Source organism: Oryzias latipes, chromosome 7, assembly GCF_053564925.1.
Source record: "Oryzias latipes strain Hd-rR chromosome 7, Olatipes_Hd-rR_3.1".
NCBI classification, from domain to species: domain Eukaryota; kingdom Metazoa; phylum Chordata; class Actinopteri; order Beloniformes; family Adrianichthyidae; genus Oryzias; species Oryzias latipes.
In genome coordinates, this window is record NC_136243.1 from 15,817,494 (window position 1) to 15,837,814 (window position 20,321).

Below are 20,321 nucleotides of genomic sequence, written 5' to 3' on the forward strand. Positions count from 1 at the left end.
AGCAGCCATTTCTCAAATAGTCCTATAATTCATTTTTACACGAATAATAAAAATTGTATACATCATACATGGTTTACTCAGTACCAACAGTTAACATGTGTTGTAGCGAAACACATGTTACTGCCCCTTCTCCCACCCCACTTGCATCAGACCTTCATCGTTGCCATAGTAACCTGCTCCCCTGGAGGACCACATTAAAAGTATACAGAAAGATGAGCAAATGTTTGCGCAGGTTTCTTATCTGACAGAATCTTGAAGGATGACAAAGATATAAATAAGTCATCGCAAAAAAAAGTATATATGAGAAATTTAAAGACACATCTAAACACATCTTCTTTGTTATCAGTCAGGAATGTAAGTGTTTAGGGGCATTAGTTGTGCCTTTTAATGCTCTGATCCACCTTGAATAGTATGTTTTTAAGTACCTTTTTAACCACGTTTTACTCAACAAAATGTAAATAACTTCAAATATTTTTCACTTTTAGCATCCATTATGCTCTTAAAATCCCCACAGTGTTAATCATTTATCAACATACAGTTTTGTATTTATCGTGTTTCTAAATAAGACTGTACAATTTCATGAACTTCTCATGAAATTAAAACAAATAGGACAACAGAATTAATGATCAACATGGTATTTCACATGTATCTTCGTCATCATCTGAAGGCAAAAATTATTTTCAAAGAAAACAGACAATGCATGTCTCGGACTCTGGGGCCTTTTGCTATATATTTACAAACACCTTAAGGCACAGCCTGGAACCGGTTGACCTCAATGCAATGTGGGTCAAACAATAGAAATACAAAAGCAGATGTGTGCCCACAGATAAAAAAGATTAGGATTTTAAAAAAAGAAAGAAAAAAACAAAAACGTATTCATGGTCTACCTGCTCAGAGAAACCATTTGCTGAGCATTTGGAGAAAGCAGTCCATCTCTGTCTACTAATCCATAAGGCTGTGTTCGTGCCACTTTACAAATCAACAAATAGCTTGACATGACAATGACAGAATGCTGTTGAACCACAGCATTAGTATCAGTATGATGTCACTGACAAAATATTTATCACATTTCTCGCTGGCTAATTTTGCAAAAATGAAACACCTCCTGAATTTTCTGTAGGTCCAAAGAAAGACTGTAACACTGGATTTTTTTCTTTTTCTTTTTTTTGCTTTTGTGCATTTTTTTTTTGCTCAAACCTAAGGATGAACTGATGAACTCCAACATCACAGACAAACTGCTGAATACTGCCTGAAGTCCCAGACTTCCTTCAAACCCCCTCACCACCCCACCCCACCCTTTCCCCCACTATGTCTGACATCACACACAAACAAGAAGCTCATTAAGTTCCTTCAAAAACCAATCTGCCAGTGGCTCTCCCCCTGCCCCTGCCCCTGAACGAGGAGTCCTCACCTAAACAAAACAGTGGGGTCCCCCTCATTAGCCTGTTACCCACACTTAGAGTAAAATTGTGTCCATTAAAAAGGTAATCACTTCCATCTTTTTAGAGTAGATTTGGGTTTGTTAAAAGTCTGTCACAATTTAACAGATGGTAAAGAAAAGGCTTTGTGATGTTTTGGATGTTTAGGAGTGACATTTTATAGAACAGCCTTTTCAGTTTAAATGACCACTTTCAGTGTGTCTGGTTTTCTAGAGAACATTTTTCTGCAAATAGATTTTACCAAGCATTTAAGTTGCTGTAAACCCAACAATGACCACTGAGGGAACAATGGTCTACGGTAAGTTGTGAGTTTTACCAGAAGACAATGTAAACAAAATTACAATGAAATATGGATAATGATAATAATATTTTCTAACCTGTTTGAAAACTCTTCTGGCAAAGTAGATAAACTAAATGTTTATACAATTTTTTTTGTTACTTTTTAAAATTATTGACACAGAGAACTTAGTCCCTCTATTGCTTTTAGATATACAGTAGCTGCTACATTTGATATAGTGGATTACACCATTTTTTTAGGCCCTCTGATGACTATAATTTTATTCAGAGGTTAACAGTTTCAACTGTTTTTCCTCTGGCAAGGTTTTCCCTAATTAACTGTGGAGACTTGACTCAGGTATCTTGAATGTAAAAGTAGTCCAAAGCTACTCATGTGAAAAGAAATAAAAAAAAAAAAAATATCAAACCCTATATATATATATATATATATATATATATATATATATATATATATATATATATATATATATATATATATATATATATATATTTTTTAAATTTCTTTTCACATGATATATATATATATATATATATATATATATATATATATATATATATATATATATATATATATATATATATATATATATATATATATATATATATATATATATATATATATATATATATATATATATATATATATGTGCGTGTGTGTGTGTGTATTTTCTATTTATATTTATAAGTGGAGCAGTTAGAGCTCTGTTGGCTGTGTGTAGGACTGGTGCATAAGATGTCAGGGTTTGATTCCCAGGGAACTTGATGAGCTTTATCCAGTGTGGGTCCTTGGGCAAGACCCTTTGAGCTACTGCTTAACTGTATAGCCACAAGGGGGCCAAGTCTGGGCTCCTCTTCTGTCCTGGTCCCCAGCTCAGATAAAATAAAGGATTGTGTCAGAAAGGGCATCTGGTGAAAAAATATCTGCCAAACCTGTGTGACTCAGTGAAAGGTGATTTACTGTGGCAACCCCTGAACAGATACGCTGAAAAAGAGCAAGGTCGTGGAGCAGAACCAGTTTACACTTGAAACAATGTCCAAACATAAAGACGTTGAAGAAACAGAGAAATATGAGTTTTAATAGATATACAGGACACAAACAAACTGGGATACATCTTTAAAGATTTGTGGATATAAAATTGAATAATGTGTTGATGCACCTGGGTGTGTTGGGTAATAGGCTTTAAATGGAACAAAATGACTGTTTATACATGACAAAGGTTTGTTGGATGGTTCCATGTGTTTATGTTTCCATGTCTATATTTATCTATACGTGCAGTTATATGTGTGCATAAGGGTATCTGGAACTGAATATGTACTTATTTGAGAGAGAACAGGACTATAATAGGCAGTGGGTGCACTGGGTGTGGTGATAAATTTGGTCTAGGACATAGGGGTAAGAATTTATGAGGCTTTTGCTACTTTTTACTCCCTTTGATATTTCTTGTGTTTTTAATCTTGTTGGGGTTAGGGTTCCTTTTAAAGTGTATGTCCAAATTATTACAATCATTATCATCATCAATGTGGATTGAGTTGAGGTGTTGTGCTGGGTCCAATGTTTCCACAAAGTATAAAAAACACATTGAATTTGGTAATATTTGCCCATGAAGTAAAATCTTCTTTACGACCCCATTCCAGTGATTTAACCCTTGTGCTATTTTAGATGACCCCACCCTCGCATTGACGTGTTCTCCCTACTATGACAAAGGTGGATAAAGGTGGAAAGATTTCATGTAATCCATGGACACCAGTGAGGTTCACAAATCATTGAAGAAAAAAGGTTCAGAGCACTGTCTAGTGGGTCAAGATGACCCAACTCCCCATGTTAAAGTGCCTAGGATAGCACAAGGGTTACGGGCATGAAGACTTGGTTGGTTTCTAAATTTCTGTAAATAGATTTAGTTTTTAGGTTGCCTAATTTTACTTTTGATTCTGAAATGGTTCTGTTGCCTGCAGGTGGCTGATCACTGGGTAAAAATTTTGCAACTCTCTTATCCAAATTTTCTATTTGTGTCATATGAATGGTAGGCATTTCCATGTTCCTTCAGTGTGATGCTTGGACAACACAATGATTTGTTGAGGGGCAGGCCAGCACAGGAATATACAAGATGCATAGATGGATGTATACCCATTTCAGGTTTTGTAATTTACTTCTAAAATAATCTTCTTGTCAGGGGTCATGCTTTAAAGTTTTTAAATAATGACTGATATATTTTAATGTGTCAATCAAAGAAAAAAAAGTAGGCATTTAAATCTTACACTAAGGAAGAAGAAAGAACAATAATCTAACAAAATCTTTTGCTGCTCAGGGCTGTAGTGTGTCTACTAACTCAACAACACCCCAAAGAATTTTTTTGAGTCAGCCTTTACTGTAATTACTGCATGTTTTTACTTTTAGAGAACGTAGCATTTTTTCTGCCTTTATTATGTTTTTTTCTTTGCTTAAACAAACATTTGTTTGTTTAAATTCTTCAACCTGGTCATGAATTTTTACAATCATGCCACCCAAGACTCTGTTTCTTAGTTTTCAAGGCTTCACCTCTCAGCAGAAGCAAACTTTCATTTGACATGTCAAAAAAAAAAAAAAACTCAAACTGGTTCAGCAGGAAAAGGAGAATGCAAATAATCCACTTTTGTCTCAGCTGGTTGACGTTGACTTTGACTTTAAAACTCTACTGCCCCTTAGTGGTAAATAGGAGCCAAAGCCTGCAGTTGAAAAACAGCTGGCAAGAACTGGAGTTAAAAAAAAGTGATATGTATTTGTCTTAAAAGGCCAAGGGACGATAACAAAATACTAATACTACTGCTACTAATAATAAAGGATTTTAAAAGGAAAAAGAGTTGATTATGTTTTCAAATCTCTGCCTGGGTGATTGCATAAATAAACTGATGATTAATTGTTTTAATGAAAATATATCTTTAAAAAAAAGACATAATATATATATATATATATATATATATATATATATATATATATATATATATATATATATATATATATATATATATATATATATATATATATATATATATATATATAATTTTTTTTCTGTGATTTTTTTAAACAAAAGGTCTTGACCAAAATAGTTGATACTTTTTATCACGTCATTTTTATTTCTACACACTCTACGTCTTAATTGTAACAACTGACCTCTACAAATTAAAAGTTCATTTTCAGAGTCAAACAGACTTTGACAGTTTAATTTTCAACAGGCACATTCAACAGGCTGTAAAAAGCCAATATAATGCATCACTGGGATATATATCTCAATCAATATTTAGCATACGATGTAAACATTATTGCAGAATATTAATATTTATAATTATTTATAATTATTATTATTATTATTATTATTATTTATAATTAGACGGCTCATGTTGCCTGTGTTAGCGACAAAGTCAGAGAAGCCAGACTGAGATGGTTTGGACATATTCAGAGGAGGGATAGTGGATATATTGGTAGAAGGATGTTGGAGATGGAGCTGCCTGGCAGGAGGGCAAGAGGACGGCCAAAGAGGAGATATATGGATGTCTTAACAGAGGACATGAAGTTGGCTAATGTTAGGGTAGAAGATGTCCATGATAGAGTGAGGTGGAAAAGGATGATTCGCTGTGGCGACCCCTGATGGGAAAAGCCGAATGAGAAAGAAGAAGATTAATATTTTAGTCTAAAGAAAATTATAGCCAGCCTATTGTATTTTCTATTTCTTTTGATTCACAACTATTTGGATAGAGAAATACTTGATACACTTTAAGCCTAATTTTCTTTACATATGTCCTCCATCATCAGATAAATGCTTGAAAAACATGTTAAAAACACAAAAAACGCGATTTCGATCGGAGTGGGTCTCTAAAGGTGTTTATGGGACAGAAATCACCTGCTCAGTGAGCAGGTAAAGCGTCTGAAACCCCGTCGCACCTCGCAGCCAATCAAAGCTAACGCGACATTGACAGCCTTTTGATGCATTGTGGGACTTGTAGTTAGGTCGTATGCCACAGCGCGTTAGCGGGGCTGTTATCACAGCTGGAATAGACTACAGAGGTTCGTGTCCCGGGCAGAGGCGGCTTGCGTTGACAGTTGGTTGGTCCTCGAAGAAGCGCAGCGGCTCCAACATCGCCCCGCAGTTTTGTTTTGTTTTACTTGTTTGTGGGTTTTTTTTACGTTCTGGAAAAGTTGACGTCTGCAAGTATGCAGTCCGAATCCGGAATAGTTCCTGACTTTGAGGTCGGCGAGGACCTTCAGGACGAGCCTAAAACGTACTATGAGCTGAAGAGTCAACCTTTGAAAAACAGGTCAGTCCATTTCCCGTGGACAGTTATTTCCCACTCTGAAGCGGTTTTCAGGTTTGGGTGATAATTAGCCTCCGAGCTGTCTACTGAGCGTCGCGCGGAGGCCGAGCGCGCGCGAGGCTGTCCCGGCGGGGGGGGGGGATGTGTTGCCCAGCTGTGGAGTGGGATTCGGCTGCCTCTCATTCAAAGTTATGCAACACTTGGGTGTTGTCTTGTCAACATCAACTTCAAATATTGGCTCGTGGAGGAGCAGACAGGTCAGAGTTGAGTGAGATGCTGCTCACGCCAGGGACTCCTAACACAATTGATGCTACTTTATTTTTTATATTTCTGTCAAGAATGACTCCAAATGGACCTCAAACAATGTTAGTCAAACCCATTTATTTCATTATTATTTTAGTAAAATATCGATGCTTCATGAGATTTCCCCTTCAAAATAAAAGCACATTCAGAGGCTGCTGGAGGGGTGTAAAAGGTGACCAGTTGTCATAATAGTTGTCCAACCCGATGACCCTGATGTCTAATGTTGCAAGAGTAATTTTGGGGACTATCCGAACTGTGTACAAGTTGCTGAGTCAGCTTTAAGTGGCCCAAATCTGCCTTTCCGCCTTTTTTCAGGAACTTCTGCAGAGCCAGCATGCAATATAGGTTATTTTATTAGATCAGCTGTTAGGATGGAACACTCTAAGAATAGGAGTCAATTATGAATCTGATATATAAAATTGTGTAATTAGATTGAACAAACCATTGTTTCCTATTCGTGGCAAGCCTAAAGTGTAATTTTTAGGAAAGATGATGACTTGGAGTGACGGATTCGTGGATTCGTCAGATATGTGCTAAAGATGGATGAGCAGCGGCATCCTCACTTTTGATGCAACAACATGACTTCTCTCTGGGTGACATGTGAGCAAAACGAAACACCTCAGACTCTTCCTTCAACTTAGGAGCTGCAAAGCTGCTAATGATGACATGCGTCAACAAACTGCGATCCCATTCTCTCCGTCTCCTGTCGTCACCTTAGAGTTTGATTCCCTCAAGGCTGTCCTTGCTGCTGCCAGATCTAGACAGCCACAAGACAGAGCGCCACTGTTCTCAAACAAAGCAGTTTTTTTTCCTGTTGCCCTCCCTCCCTTCTGTTTCTCCGTATTTTGCTGTGGAGTTGCAGCTTTTCTCCTCTTTATTTCTTTCTTTAAGTCGACCAAAAACATAAGCTAAGAGAAAATCGCATAAATCTCATGAAACTATAACCTTTAGCCCAGTTTTTCCTTTTCTTTTTCCAAGTAATGTCAATTTCGTCATTAGTGAAATGTCATTACATTGTTACACGTACATAGACCAAGTCGGAGATGCCGCAAGAGTAAATATAACCCCTGAAATATCAACACAGTTGGCTAGTATGACAGAACATAGTTGAGAACATGTGGGATTTTTCTAAGCCTTTTGCTTTTATTGTTTTTTTTTTTTTAAATGTCCCACTTCCCCTTTCCATCACATGAGCATGATCTATCATAACAATGACTGTGTTGGGAGCCGTTATGACACTAAAGATTGATTATTTGGCGTTGCCCAAAAGTCAGGTAAGAGCTGCTTCGTCCCAGCTGCTTCGGAAGGAGAAATGTTGACAGTGACACAGTATCACCTCCGTTTCACGGATAGGTTTGCTTCCCTGCTGTCCCCAATCAGGCCGACAGAGCGAGCTGCTGCAGACGCTGTCCTGGACTTTCAGTGCCTATATTTAGATGTGAGGCAGACGCTGAACTAGTCTTATATGCAGTGTAAATAAGCTGTATAAATTTAGCCGTAGAAGTGTTAAATCTGAAATAAGTGGGGTTTTTTTGTGTGTGTATGTGCGTTCTCAAGCAAACTCTCGAAGCTAAACTTTTACATTGTTAAGCCCGTTTACATCCATTTAATATATTGGATTTCTTGAATTATGCGATTTTTCAAGTGACCGTGCAAACAGGAGAGTCTGATATCCTTTATCTGATAGTACCGAGATAAAATCGCATTAAGATTTCTAAGATTCCGTATTCCTCTCCACAAGCTAATGCAACCACCAGTTTGCCTAAAACAGGCTGACAGTAGGGCTTGAAAGTGACAGGATTGCATATTCTCATCCTCCAATCATCTTTTGAGTTATTTTACAAGCATTCCCAACAAGCCCTTGTTTAAATATGATTATACCATAGTCCGAGTGAATACTCGATTCTGATTGGCCATTCATCAAAAATTCTGAGTTGTGGGCAAGGCTGTTGGGACAGTAAAACCCGCCCCTTTCCCCCATCTTCATCGCTAAGACCTCAGAGCAGGGAGCTTGTGGCCCACCAAGCTTATTCTCTTCATCACAAATACATTGTTTTTCAAAAGGCATTTTGTTTGTTTGCTCTTGATTCACAACAATTTCAATGAAGACATTCCTCATAAATGCAATTTTAAGCTAAATTTACTAAATAAATGTCTTCCATCATCAGAAAAATGCCACAAGAACACGTTAAAAACACATTTCATTTTCATTGGAGTGGGTCTTTACAATGCATTGCAGCTAGTGCTGTGGAGTCCATTTACATGCCCACAAAAAAATCCGGTCATATCTGATATTAGACTATTCAAAGGGTCATGTTAGCAGCACCATCTGATTTTTCTTGTCAGATAAGCAGCTAGGGATGTGATTTCTTCCTGCATGTCTATCTTTTTGTCAGATTTATTTTGTTTTTGTTTTGACATCTATACAATGTGAGAAAAAAAAGGGGGAAAAATATTGGCATAGAGACAGTGTGAGTGCAAAATGAAAAACTTTGGTCACTAGGGCTGCACAATATGAGGAAACTTGCATTGTGCGATATTAGTGATCAATATTGTGATGATGATAACACTTTCGATACGTGAACAAAAATGTCGTAAAACAAACAAAAAAACAACAAAAGAATTATTGACATTTAACTGCAACAGTTTTATTTGAATGAAAGTCAGTATTACTTAAATCATACTCCAAGTGAGGCAGGTATCATTCGATTGGTCGACAACCTGAAGGGCTCTATTTGATTAGCTAAATACTTCAAGGGGCCATAAGGTTGTTTTAGCACATGTCTAAAGATTTAAAGTAACCGTTTATCACAGTTTACGGCGTCTTTTGCGTGTATTGCACAGGCTGATATCGTCATGATAATTAATGGTCATTTTATTGTGCAGGCCTTATGGTCACCATCATCATTATGATTGGACTAAACACTTTCTCTCTCAGCTACACGACTGTTGAATAATTACACTCACAGACAACTACTTGATCGCAAATGTGCACATACCAGGGCTGCACAATTGCTCACAGGGGCTGGTGCACACACAATAGTTCCATGCACACTTGCACATTCCAGTGACTTTCCACACATTGAAATACTACACAGTCAGTGTATGTACTTTTTTCTGCTGCTGGCTTTGTTTATTACATTTAGTGTTATGGATTTAATTGACCACTATGCTGCAGTTGGTGCATTCTGCCACCAAAGAACTTCATGCAAATGGAGAATGTACTGTAGTGACAAAGTTTCCATTGGTCCTTCAAAGTTTTGCATCATAAATCTCTTCCCACATATAAACTTTGAAAGTAGGATGACTGAAACATTTAAGCGAGGGTTCCTGAATGATCAGTTCTCTGGAAGGTCTTGTCATGTAAATGCGTTGGATCTGCAGTTATCCAATTACGCCTGGTTATCTGATTTATTTGGTCACATGAAAGGCTTAGTAATAGATAAAGAAAATCGAATTATCCTTTAAATATGATGGCCTGAATTAGGCCTGCACAATTAATTGCAAATTTATCGTTATCGCGATTTCAAGCTGTGCAATATCCATATCGCAAAAGTCAGCGATAATCGCAATAAATGGTAAACCTTAAATGTGCTAAAATAATCTTATGGCAACTTGAACTATCTAATGAATTGAAGAAATCACTTTATGCATTTGACCAACCAGATGGAGCTCTTTACGTTAGATTTTGCCCTCCTAATTAGACGAGGGTCATTTGGAGGATAATTTAAGGTTTTTTGACTCTTATTTAAATTAATCTTTTGCAGTGAAATGGAAATGCTTTTGTTGTTTTGCTATTTGTTCATATATCGTAAGTTATATTGTCATCGGAATATTGATCACTAATATCTCAATTTGCGAGTTTTCCTCATATCTTGCAGCCCTAGTCCGAATAATCTAATAATTGCAGTAATATTTGAATTTGTTGAGTTTTTTAATCCTCCTTCACAGTTATATTTCTCCTTTGTAGTGTTGTGTACGCTGTACTGCTCCTACATGTGAAGACAAACTGGAATTAGCAAATCTTGCAGTCCCTTGAATGACCACTAGAGGCTGGTGTCAGAAAGAAACAATTTCCCATTCTTGGCATTTTAAAGATAGACCATCTTTGATTTATTTTCAAAGGAATTTCAATCATTAAAGTCCCACTCCAATCATCTTTTGATCTATTTTAAAAGCATTCTCACTTTATTACAATTATGTCGTTTTTAGCTTAAATCAAGAACAAAGTTTCTGCAGAGCGGCAGGAGTTCATTAGAAATTCAACTATAGGTTGTGGACAGGACTGTTGGCACAAGTGAGCCTGCCCCTGCTTCCCTTCATCCATCTGTTTACGAATAAAATGAATGAATGAGTATGAATCTTATTTTTTATTTCCTTTTTTCAAAGTTTTTTTTTTCTTCATTATGAGAAAAATGCCACAAGAACATGTTAAGAACACAAAAAATACAACTTTCATAATGTCTATGGGTCTTTACACATTTTTATACAGTTTGCGGAAGAAGAAAAAAACACTTAAAAAAACCAGTTTGGACTGTATGGACAAATTCTGCTGCTTTAATGTTGGTTCATTATTCAGTGCTTATGTTTTCACTTGCCAGACAGGTGGACCTATATGGGTGGATTCAAGAAATGTTCTTTAACCTTGTTCCTCCCATTGTTTTTGGAAGGTTGTTGATTTAGGCAAAATAAACTTCTCTGGTTATGGCACCGCCTCTTCAAGCTGCATGTTTGCTGTGCAGTACCCGATGGGTGTTAACAGTGATTATCAGTCTGGTTTATGTATGTCTGAAACTTTAAATACAGTTACGGTTAAATACAGCACTTTTACAAAAAAAAAATAGGATAATGAACATTTCACATTATTCCCATTTTCTTTGTATATTTTTACAATTTTAAGAGTTTATTTTACGTTTGTTTTACGAAGAAGCATCAATTGTTATTATTGAATGTATAACCCTACATGATTGGTCGCTTGGCAACATCTGCTGTACATTATTGTCAGAAAAACTCACATAACACTCAGGTTCATTGTAAGACAAGTTTATTACGCTTTATATCTTTTTATTGCTCTGGAAATCCGGGAAGAAAGGATTCATTCTTCTGCATGCAAAAGAAGAATGAATTCACAATTCATTTTCGTGCGTGTTTTAAGGGCATAGAGATATCTGATAAAACATACTTGGTTTTGCACAATTCCCACTTCCATGCCTCATGTCTTGTGATCTTTTTTACTCAAAGTTCAGAGCTTTGACTATTGCTGCTCAGGGTTAGGCTTAAGTGAAAACACAGAAGCAAGTTCTTCTATTAAGTGTCTGCAAATGACATATCTATTTTTATTTACCTCTCAAATGTATATATTTTTTGCCTCCTTAAACAAGAGTCAATCCCTCTAAGAAAACTAGACTTTTACAAATCCAAATTCAAATTTTTTTTTTATAACACCTTTCATGAAAAGGAACAGCTCAAGGTGCTGTAGATAAAAACAAACAAGAACACAAAAACACCAATTCCCACTCATGCAATAAAATAATAAAATAACCCCCCATTATACAGTAAAATACACAAAAACAAACACAAATAAAAGAGAAACGATTATAAAAAGTTAAAGAAGAGAGAACCCAAAAGGCGCCGTCCGCCCTGCCCTCCTGTTGGCTGTTCATGGTGCCAGCATCTAAGCAGCACAAGCACAACTCATTCCCAGCACCTCCCGCCCACACTCCCCAAACCCCCGGGTCCAATGTCCCCAACGTGGGCACACCAGGCTAGGCAACTCGGAGGACCCGGAACAGAGGACAAGCAGGGCCAAAACTCTGGGAGCCCCAACACAAACACCCCACAAACACACGCCAAGGGTGAAAAAACACTTGTAACAGTCTAAAATGTAGAAGTAATACATAGAAAAGTTAAAATATAAAAACAGCAAAAATATGAAAATATAAATTAAAATGTTAAAGACACCTAGAATTTAATATTAGAATAAGTTAAGACGCAAAAAAGTACAACTTGACTAAAAAGCACTAAACACATAATTGTGTGATAAAATATAATATAAAATATAACAGTCAAATTCTAGATTCCACTTACGAGATCTAAATAACAGCTGAATAAATAGATGCATCTTTAGTTTCTTTTTAAAATCCTTGACAGAGGATGAGGCCCTCACATCCTCAGGCTGGTTTGTTTCCCAGATGAGGCCCGTAATTTCTAAACAAGACCTCACCGTGGATTTCTTGTTCTGACCATAGGGACTTTCAGCAGGCCCGTGCCGGAGGACCTAAGGGCTCTGGGAGGATCATAAACTAAAAGCAAGTCTGAAATAAAAGAAGGACCAAGACACTCTTATGAACGATTAAAATAATCTTAAAATCCATCCTAAAGCTGACAGGGAGCCAGTGCAGAGATTTTAAGATTGGTGCAAGGTGCTCCCTCTTCCTGGTTCTCGTTAAAAGGCATGCAGCTGAGTTCTGGACTAGCTGCACATGGCTAAGAGTGGTTTTTTTTACACCAGAAATGAGGACATTACAGTAATCTATTCTTGATAAAGGCATGAATTAAAATTTCAGCACTGTCTTTTGAGAAACAGGGTCTCACTCGGGTGATATTCCTCAGATGGCAAAATGCAGTTTTCATTACTTTATTCACGTGTTGGTCAAAGCTAATATATGCATCTAGGATCGCACAGAGGTTCCTTACTGTATCACATATCTCTCTCAGCTTCAGACCCGATTACCAAGACTTCAGTTTTGTTTTGGTTGACCTGCAAAAGGTTTTCTCCCATCGACATTTTAATATCTGAAATACAGTTTAAAAGACTGTCCATGGGTTCAGGAGACACAGCTACATACAGTTGAGTGTCATCAGCATAACTATGAAAGTTAATGCAGTGTCTTCTGATGACATCCTGAAGCGGAAGCATGTAAAGATTCAAAAGTGTGGGACCCAAGGCTCCATCCTGGAGCCGCCCTACATGTCAGTTTTTGCCTTCCAGATAAAAAATCATTTAAAATAACAATAAAATCTATATCTATGAGGTAGGATTTAAATCAACCAAACCAGCCATTTTGTGAAGTCTGTATTAAAGGATAGAGTGGTCAACTGTGTAAAAGGCTGCGCTCAGATCCAGTAAGACTAAAACAGATACTTGTTTATGTCAGCATTGGACCTGAGATCATTTAAGACCCTGACAAGTGTCATCTCTGTTGAGTGGTGAGTGACTTTTCTAAAATGTTTTTATATATTAAAAAAATCATTCAGTTGAGTAAAAACAGGCTTTTCTAAAAAAAAAAATCTTAAAAATGACGCGTTGGAGACCGGCCGATAGTTGTTTAGATTGGAGAAATCAGTTGGAGCTAACATATTTTAGACACGACACAACTGATGCTTTGTCAAGCCATAACATTTTACAGAATCTCTCATTTTCAGTGTAAATGTTAAAAAATGTACTTGTGATAATGAATTGATGTGCCAGAGGCACAAAGATAAAAGCTGAAGTCTGTAAAAAACTGTCAGTAGCTGATTTTTTATTATTATGAATGTTGGAGAGTTTAGTAAAAGAATTTATGAAATACAGTAAAGCTTTCTACATAAATGAAACATTTTAGCAGTAAAACAATAGTAAAACAACTACATTCTACTAAAATTATTATTTTGCTTTGGAGATTTCCTCTTTTTTTCTTTTGTGTTTTTGATTCAAAAAGACTTGATCTTTGTCTCCCTCTAATGGTGAACACTGACTACTGCAACAGCACTTAAAGTACCGTAATTCACAATTCTTTAACCATTCTTTTTTGTTTTTGTTTATAGTTACATAAAGGATCAAGCTAGAAAAATTAATCTTCAGGTAACTGATAAAGCCTTATAGGATAAGTTGACCTCGTTTCACACAAAAACCTCCAACATCTGTACAGTTAGGAAGTTTGGATCAGTTTGGAAGCAAGCAACTGAGCTGATGTGATCAATTTAGGAATTTCCCTAAAACAAAGAGATAGTGTCGATTTTCATGTATTCAAAAGCAAAGCTTAATTTGTGGGTTATAGCCATAGGTTATTATCAGGATCCTTTGAAAATAAAAGAAGAATGTGGTGAAAGTCTGCTCATGTCAAAGTCGATTCATTCATTAGAGTTACCAGTAAATCTTCTTTGCAGTGTTTGCACAGCATCCTTATGTGAATGAACTCAAAGACCCCATACCCTCACTGACCCTGCCCTCTAGAAATGTGAAGATCCTGATCAGCAGCTTCGTTCTCCTGCACTTACTGAAGAAACAGTGAAAGTTATACATGGAGTGCTTATACATGTATGCTAAACCAGATGCTTACATGTGTTCAGATTAGCCATCGGTGTGTGAAGGTGGCGTTAAATGCTGCCTTGATGGGAAACAGTGCGTTCATCTTAGAGGAAATCAAATGAAAAGAGGAATTTCGAGTAAATACTTAAGCTGCATGACGCGGAGAGGGGGCTACAAATGTACACATAACATCAAGGAAAATCCTGGTTCTGTCCTTTTGTCCGTTTGTTTTCTTATTTTTGTGGGGTCAGGAAACAGAGCATCTTCCAATTAAGGAAAACCCTGTAAACAAACTACGTACACTGCAACTCCTATTGATTCAAGCGGGTGTTTTGCACTGCTTAAAGGACAAAGAAAAACATCTCTACATTTTTAGATGTTGCAGATCAGCTGCAGTTTGGTTCATAAACAGCCTCTTGCATTTGCTGGAGGTGCATTCAAGGATATTTCAGCTGTTTGAAGGGCTGAAAGTAAGCTGGTACAGTCCTGTACTCCGTACTGGTATAAGACCTGATGGAGGTACGCCGTACTGGCTGGAAGATCAGCTGTGTGGCGGCTCTTTCCTGCTTTAACACTTATTCAAAAGCAGCTGCGGGCTAAAACTGACGCTAGTGCCGCTAAAACTGTGAATCAGCCAGCTCTTTATATCATCATTTTTGCATCTCTGTGATTTTTAGTGTCTTCTTACTGCTACAAAATGTGGTTTACCCCCCTCTCTCCCTTAACGTTATCCGCTAATTCTTTCACTTCCCTGAACAACACACCTTTTGATTTGCTGTAGGGGGAAACTTACTTTATTCACAGTCAAGGAAGCATATTTATGTGCAAGCTAGAGGTTGGTTAGTTTGCAACGGGACAGAAAAAAAACAAAACAATAAATGATTCCTAAAGTTTTCTGAGCACTATTGTGATTGATAGTTCAAGATAAAGCCTAATGCAATGGTAGAAGTAAAACGTGCAGCAAAAAACTAATTTATATTTGAAAAGGTCATTGAAAAAAGAACAATAGGGAAGATTGTTAAGGAGGAAGATTGCAAGATGAAGATGTACAAACTACAATTAGTAGAGGAGGAAAAATAAAATGAGAAAGAAGGACGTGCATTTCTTGCATTTATCAAGCTTCTTTAGTACAATAATCAGTTAAAATACTTTTTCACAAAGAACGGTCCACATTTTTATTTACAGTCAACATTTATCGTTGACTACATTTATCTGTAGTGCTGTAACGATTCATTTTAACAACAATTCATATCCTAAATCCGATTCATGGTCGGTATTTGTTCATTTTGAACGATCCGATTCACTGACCTAAAATCGATCCAGCCAAAACTTTAACCAGTGTGGCTCTGAGTGTGGATTACTTGCAAGACAATCAAATGTTAATTAAATATGTGTCCAAACAAACAAGTAAACAAAAACAAATAGCTAATCCATTCACATTTTAGTTCCATAAAGTTCAGCCCGCTGTTGTTTTTCCACATCAAAAGTTTTGGAATGTAATTCTACCTCACTGTATGGTCACATGTCTTTGCTAAATTTAAAGTGTTTCCACACATTGGACTGCAGTGATGGCTTGATTTTCTTTTTGTGCTGACATCACATGTGTGTTGTCCGCTCTGATGACACTTGGTTGTTATTACGTTACAGTAAAATAAACCTACAGGGCCTCAATCCAAATGGTGTTTTCCAATGTTAATATAATCAATTTGTTTCATTTTGAAATGATTGTATAATGTTATAGTTTGATTGGACTTAATTAACAACGTGCTTCAGACAAATCAATCTGGTTGCATAAATCAATTAATTGTTACAGCCTAATCTGCATTTACTGCAATTAAAAAGATTTATTGTTGTAGCGGCATAAAAAAACATCTGCTTTCCCCCTTGCCTGTTTGGTGTCATTATTGTGAGTTTTGCTCCTTTTTTAAAGGACATGCTGCACATGATGATCGGAGGATAATTGATGCTATGACTCTGAAGTAGCCTCTTCCACTAATACAGTTTGGTAAATCAAACTGAATGACAGTCTGTGTCAAATAGACAGTGAACATGTTACAAAGGACTCTCATTTGTTGGTTAATTTAAAATTATGAAGTCTTTTAGATAAAAAATGAGGAAATTGTTGACATTTCAGTCTTTTCTGTGCTTTTATTTTGTAGTGCTGCATTCCATCTACCAAAAGGATTTGTGTATGACTTAGAGATCAGTAGTTGGTACCAAAAAGAACACTTTTTCAAACTGTGAAGAAGCATCCTCGTTTCTTTTGTTTTTGTCATGTTTTGTGCAACAATTTCAGGAGAAATCTCTGTATGCAAGAGAAAAGCAAAGTTTGAAACCTTCCGGCTCTTATTGACGTCATGGAACACTAGCATATTTAAATCATATTTATTGTCAATTGTTCTGCAGAACAGTTACAGAGATCCCTGTTTAACAGCAAAGTTCATTGTGCTGTCCACAAATACATGTCACGGTGAAGAGAAGAAGCCAGAAGTGACCACGATCCGGCAACACTGCACTCTTCTCTCTGCTGAGACCTCTTCACAATCAACTGAGGAAAACATGAAAAAAAATCTCCTGCGGTTACATGAATTGAAACAAGATTTTCTTCTTGGAAACCACAGCGTGTTCCCCAGGCATGTTTGACCTTTTATCAGTGCTCACTTAAAAAGCCAGTATCTCTGCAGATATGTGGGAAATTGGGGGCCTCGGGACTGAGAGACGTGCATGTTTTTAAAGCAACACAAACCACCCACACCAACTTTTTTTTTAGTGGAAAGGTAAAATAAACCTCAAACATTTTGTGTGTGTTGTGAACCTCTTGGAGTCCCGTGATTAAAAACAGCTATGATTTTTGAAGTCGCAATTTGTTCAAAACTGATTCTTTTGCTTAAAATTTTTTAATTATTTTAAAGAGAGTAAAACAGCAGAGGTAAACTTGAGGGTAAAGTATTCATGTTTACTACATAACTATTCAACATTCAGGGTACAATGCGAATTTTATTTTTTATTTCAGATTCTGTGTTGCACATTTTGCAGCAATGAAATTACTTGTATGGAGGCTCATTATTACCTTATCTTTTTTTTTTTACTCTAAAGGCCATGTCACACAGCCACTATGTACATTTTGCGCACATTGTACAGATGACAATCGATCGTATGTGAATATACGTGAAAAAAGTTTTGGTACATGAAAATTTCCCAGATGTATCACGAATGAACCATGTTAAATCCAACAGTAGAGGTACAAATAAACCACACAAAGAACACGTAAATCAACGTAGTAAACGAACCGTATGTGATTATTGGATTGTGTAGATGCAATTCATTAGTCATTTCAATTCATTACTCATTTGTGCGTCAATTATGTAATTTGAACGTGATATGTTCGTGATATAAGGGGTATATATCGGTGATACATGCATGAAAAGTCCATTAGACATACATGGAACGGTCGTGGAAAGCCACAAATATGCATTCACAAAACTAATGCACAATTGCGTAAGAGTTACATAAAAATTGCGTGTAAACTATGTAAAATACGTATAAATTGCAAAATTCTAAACAGAGCAAAAATTTTGAACAGCTCAAAACCAAATTGACATAGCAACCTGTTGGCCGAAACACTTCTGTCTTCTGCGCACATTGACGAATGCAAGATACACTAATGAGTTACCTATATCACGCATGTATCACGAAAGACCAATATTTCATACCTGAAAAATTTGCAAAATGTACGTAAAGGCTCTGTGACACGGCCTTGAGTAGAAGGAAATCTTTAGAAAACATCACAGTTTTTTGGTCTGTTTTCACATTTTAGTTAAATCAAAATATCCATTTGTAAATTCTTAATTTTTTTTTAAGGACAAAAACAATTCCAGGGTAGAGCTATTCATGATAAAAGCAGGTTTCAATTCCAGCCAAATTCAAGTTTTTTTCCAGAGATTGATTTCTATTTATATAAGTGAATGGTTATCGTTATGAAAGACAGTATCAAATCATAAAGTTACTTTGCCATTATATTTAGAAAAACACTGCTCATACAAAAAGTAAAAAAAAGAACATGTTAACATTTTTCTGCTTAAAATGTTGCCTCCAATTCAGAAAACTAACCTTCCTACTTAAAGAGATAATTAAAATTATTCAGCAATGTGTAATAAAACAGACCATTGTTACTTATGAGGAAACAATGTTTTTTAAGAATTTAAAATAAAAGTTACACTATTGATAAAATAAAGCCTAACAGTTTTTACTTATTTTGATAACTGGGAGGCAACAAGAACGACAATAAAAACAGAGTATGTAGTTGAAGGTAGTGTGCAGGCGTGCACACAGGTTTCCCAGTGAAACCGGATCTGTGTGGTTTGTGCACAGCGTGCCGGTGGACGGCAGTGGGCTCCTGCCCTCTCTTTGGCTCTGCTCCGCCGCTGCTCCAGACGGGGCCAGTCATCTGCTTCGGACTCTGCCAGGCGATTGGAGATTTCAGGCTGGCCCCTGGAGCCTCCCCCCTCTGACACACTTTCAGCGCTGCAGCGCCAGCATGACTTTCACTGCCCTCCAAGGGCGGGTGGTGCACCTTCAGGAGAAAAACAAACAAACATGGAGGCCATAGGAGTGCAAGTGTACAGACCCTGCTCATTTGACTGTCTGTGAGTACGGCATCTCTGTATCTCTGATAATGCTCACACTGACTGTATGTGTGCGTACACTAAAATATGAAATGTACACATGAAGGGCAGTGTGTGGAGTAGTACACAGTAGTACACAGCTTTCACATAGGACGTTGAGTATCAACATGGCATTGGGCAGTTGTTTACAAGACTGTTTAGGATGTTTATTTTTGCTCTTTAGGAAGTTTTCAAGGTACAACCAAACTGAGAAACTTTTCAACTAGGTCTTACTATAAAGTAGAGATTTTTATGCATATCTTGGGGTTACTCCTAAAGCCAAAGGCAATTGCCAGATATAGCAGTACAACAAGCAGCTTGCCTACTTTTTCTTTGTGTGTATTGGGTGATCAGACTGTTGTTCCTCTGTCAAAGACACCTGCTTACCTTATTTTTATCCTGGAGGCGGAACCACGTGGAATTCCTCATAAACTGCTGTACTTCAGTGAAGTCTCCCATCACACACATTGGGATTGTTTAGCTAATGGTGGACATGATGAAGGAGCTCTGGGAGAACAATCCCACAAATCATGACTTGCGGTGGGTGGGTCTTTTTAAAACTGTACAGCCATTGTTGTTTTCCTTTTTTCTTCTTCTTCGAAATACACACAAACTTGATAGTAGGTGTGCACACACACAAGAGTTAAAAGGTTAAAAAAGGACAAAAGAGCTTTTCATGTGTTTTAATCAATCTTCTGGCAAAAATAGAAAATGTGAAAAGGAAAGACGGTTTTAGGCCATTCATGCTCTCACAGTGTATAAATGATGAAAAGTCAGATTCCATGCACTTATTGGGGAAAATGAGCCGTGCGTACCTGTATTTCTGCTACATATATGCTTCAAAAACAACAAAAATGTCATGATAAAATGAAACATATTAAATAAAACTGCATAGTGCATCAAAATTGATTAGATCCTAAGTAATAAGCTTTAAAAAAGTTTAAAAAAAAACTTTCTTAACTTTATAAGGTGATAACAGTATTTTAAAAATAGTTGTTAATAACATATGATGAGAACTATTTACCTAATAAAAATGCAATG

General features: G+C 36.7%; 1 protein-coding gene across 4 annotated transcripts in view; it reads left to right on the forward strand.

The window, feature by feature from the left end:
• Positions 1-5,763: 5,763 nt before the first annotated feature.
• Positions 5,764-20,321, forward strand: part of mitfb (melanocyte inducing transcription factor b) — a 39,590-nt gene continuing 25,032 nt past the window's right edge. For 2 of the 4 annotated variants that reach the window (XM_011477435.4, XM_011477436.4), the window contains exon 1: positions 5,764-6,026. In XM_011477435.4, the coding sequence (XP_011475737.2) occupies positions 5,923-6,026 (104 nt within the window). In that variant the 5' untranslated portion in view covers positions 5,764-5,922. Of the gene's footprint in view, positions 6,027-19,127; positions 19,263-20,321 lie in introns of those variants that run through there. The other 2 variants (XM_011477437.4, XM_078950352.1) reach the window with 1 other exon arrangement.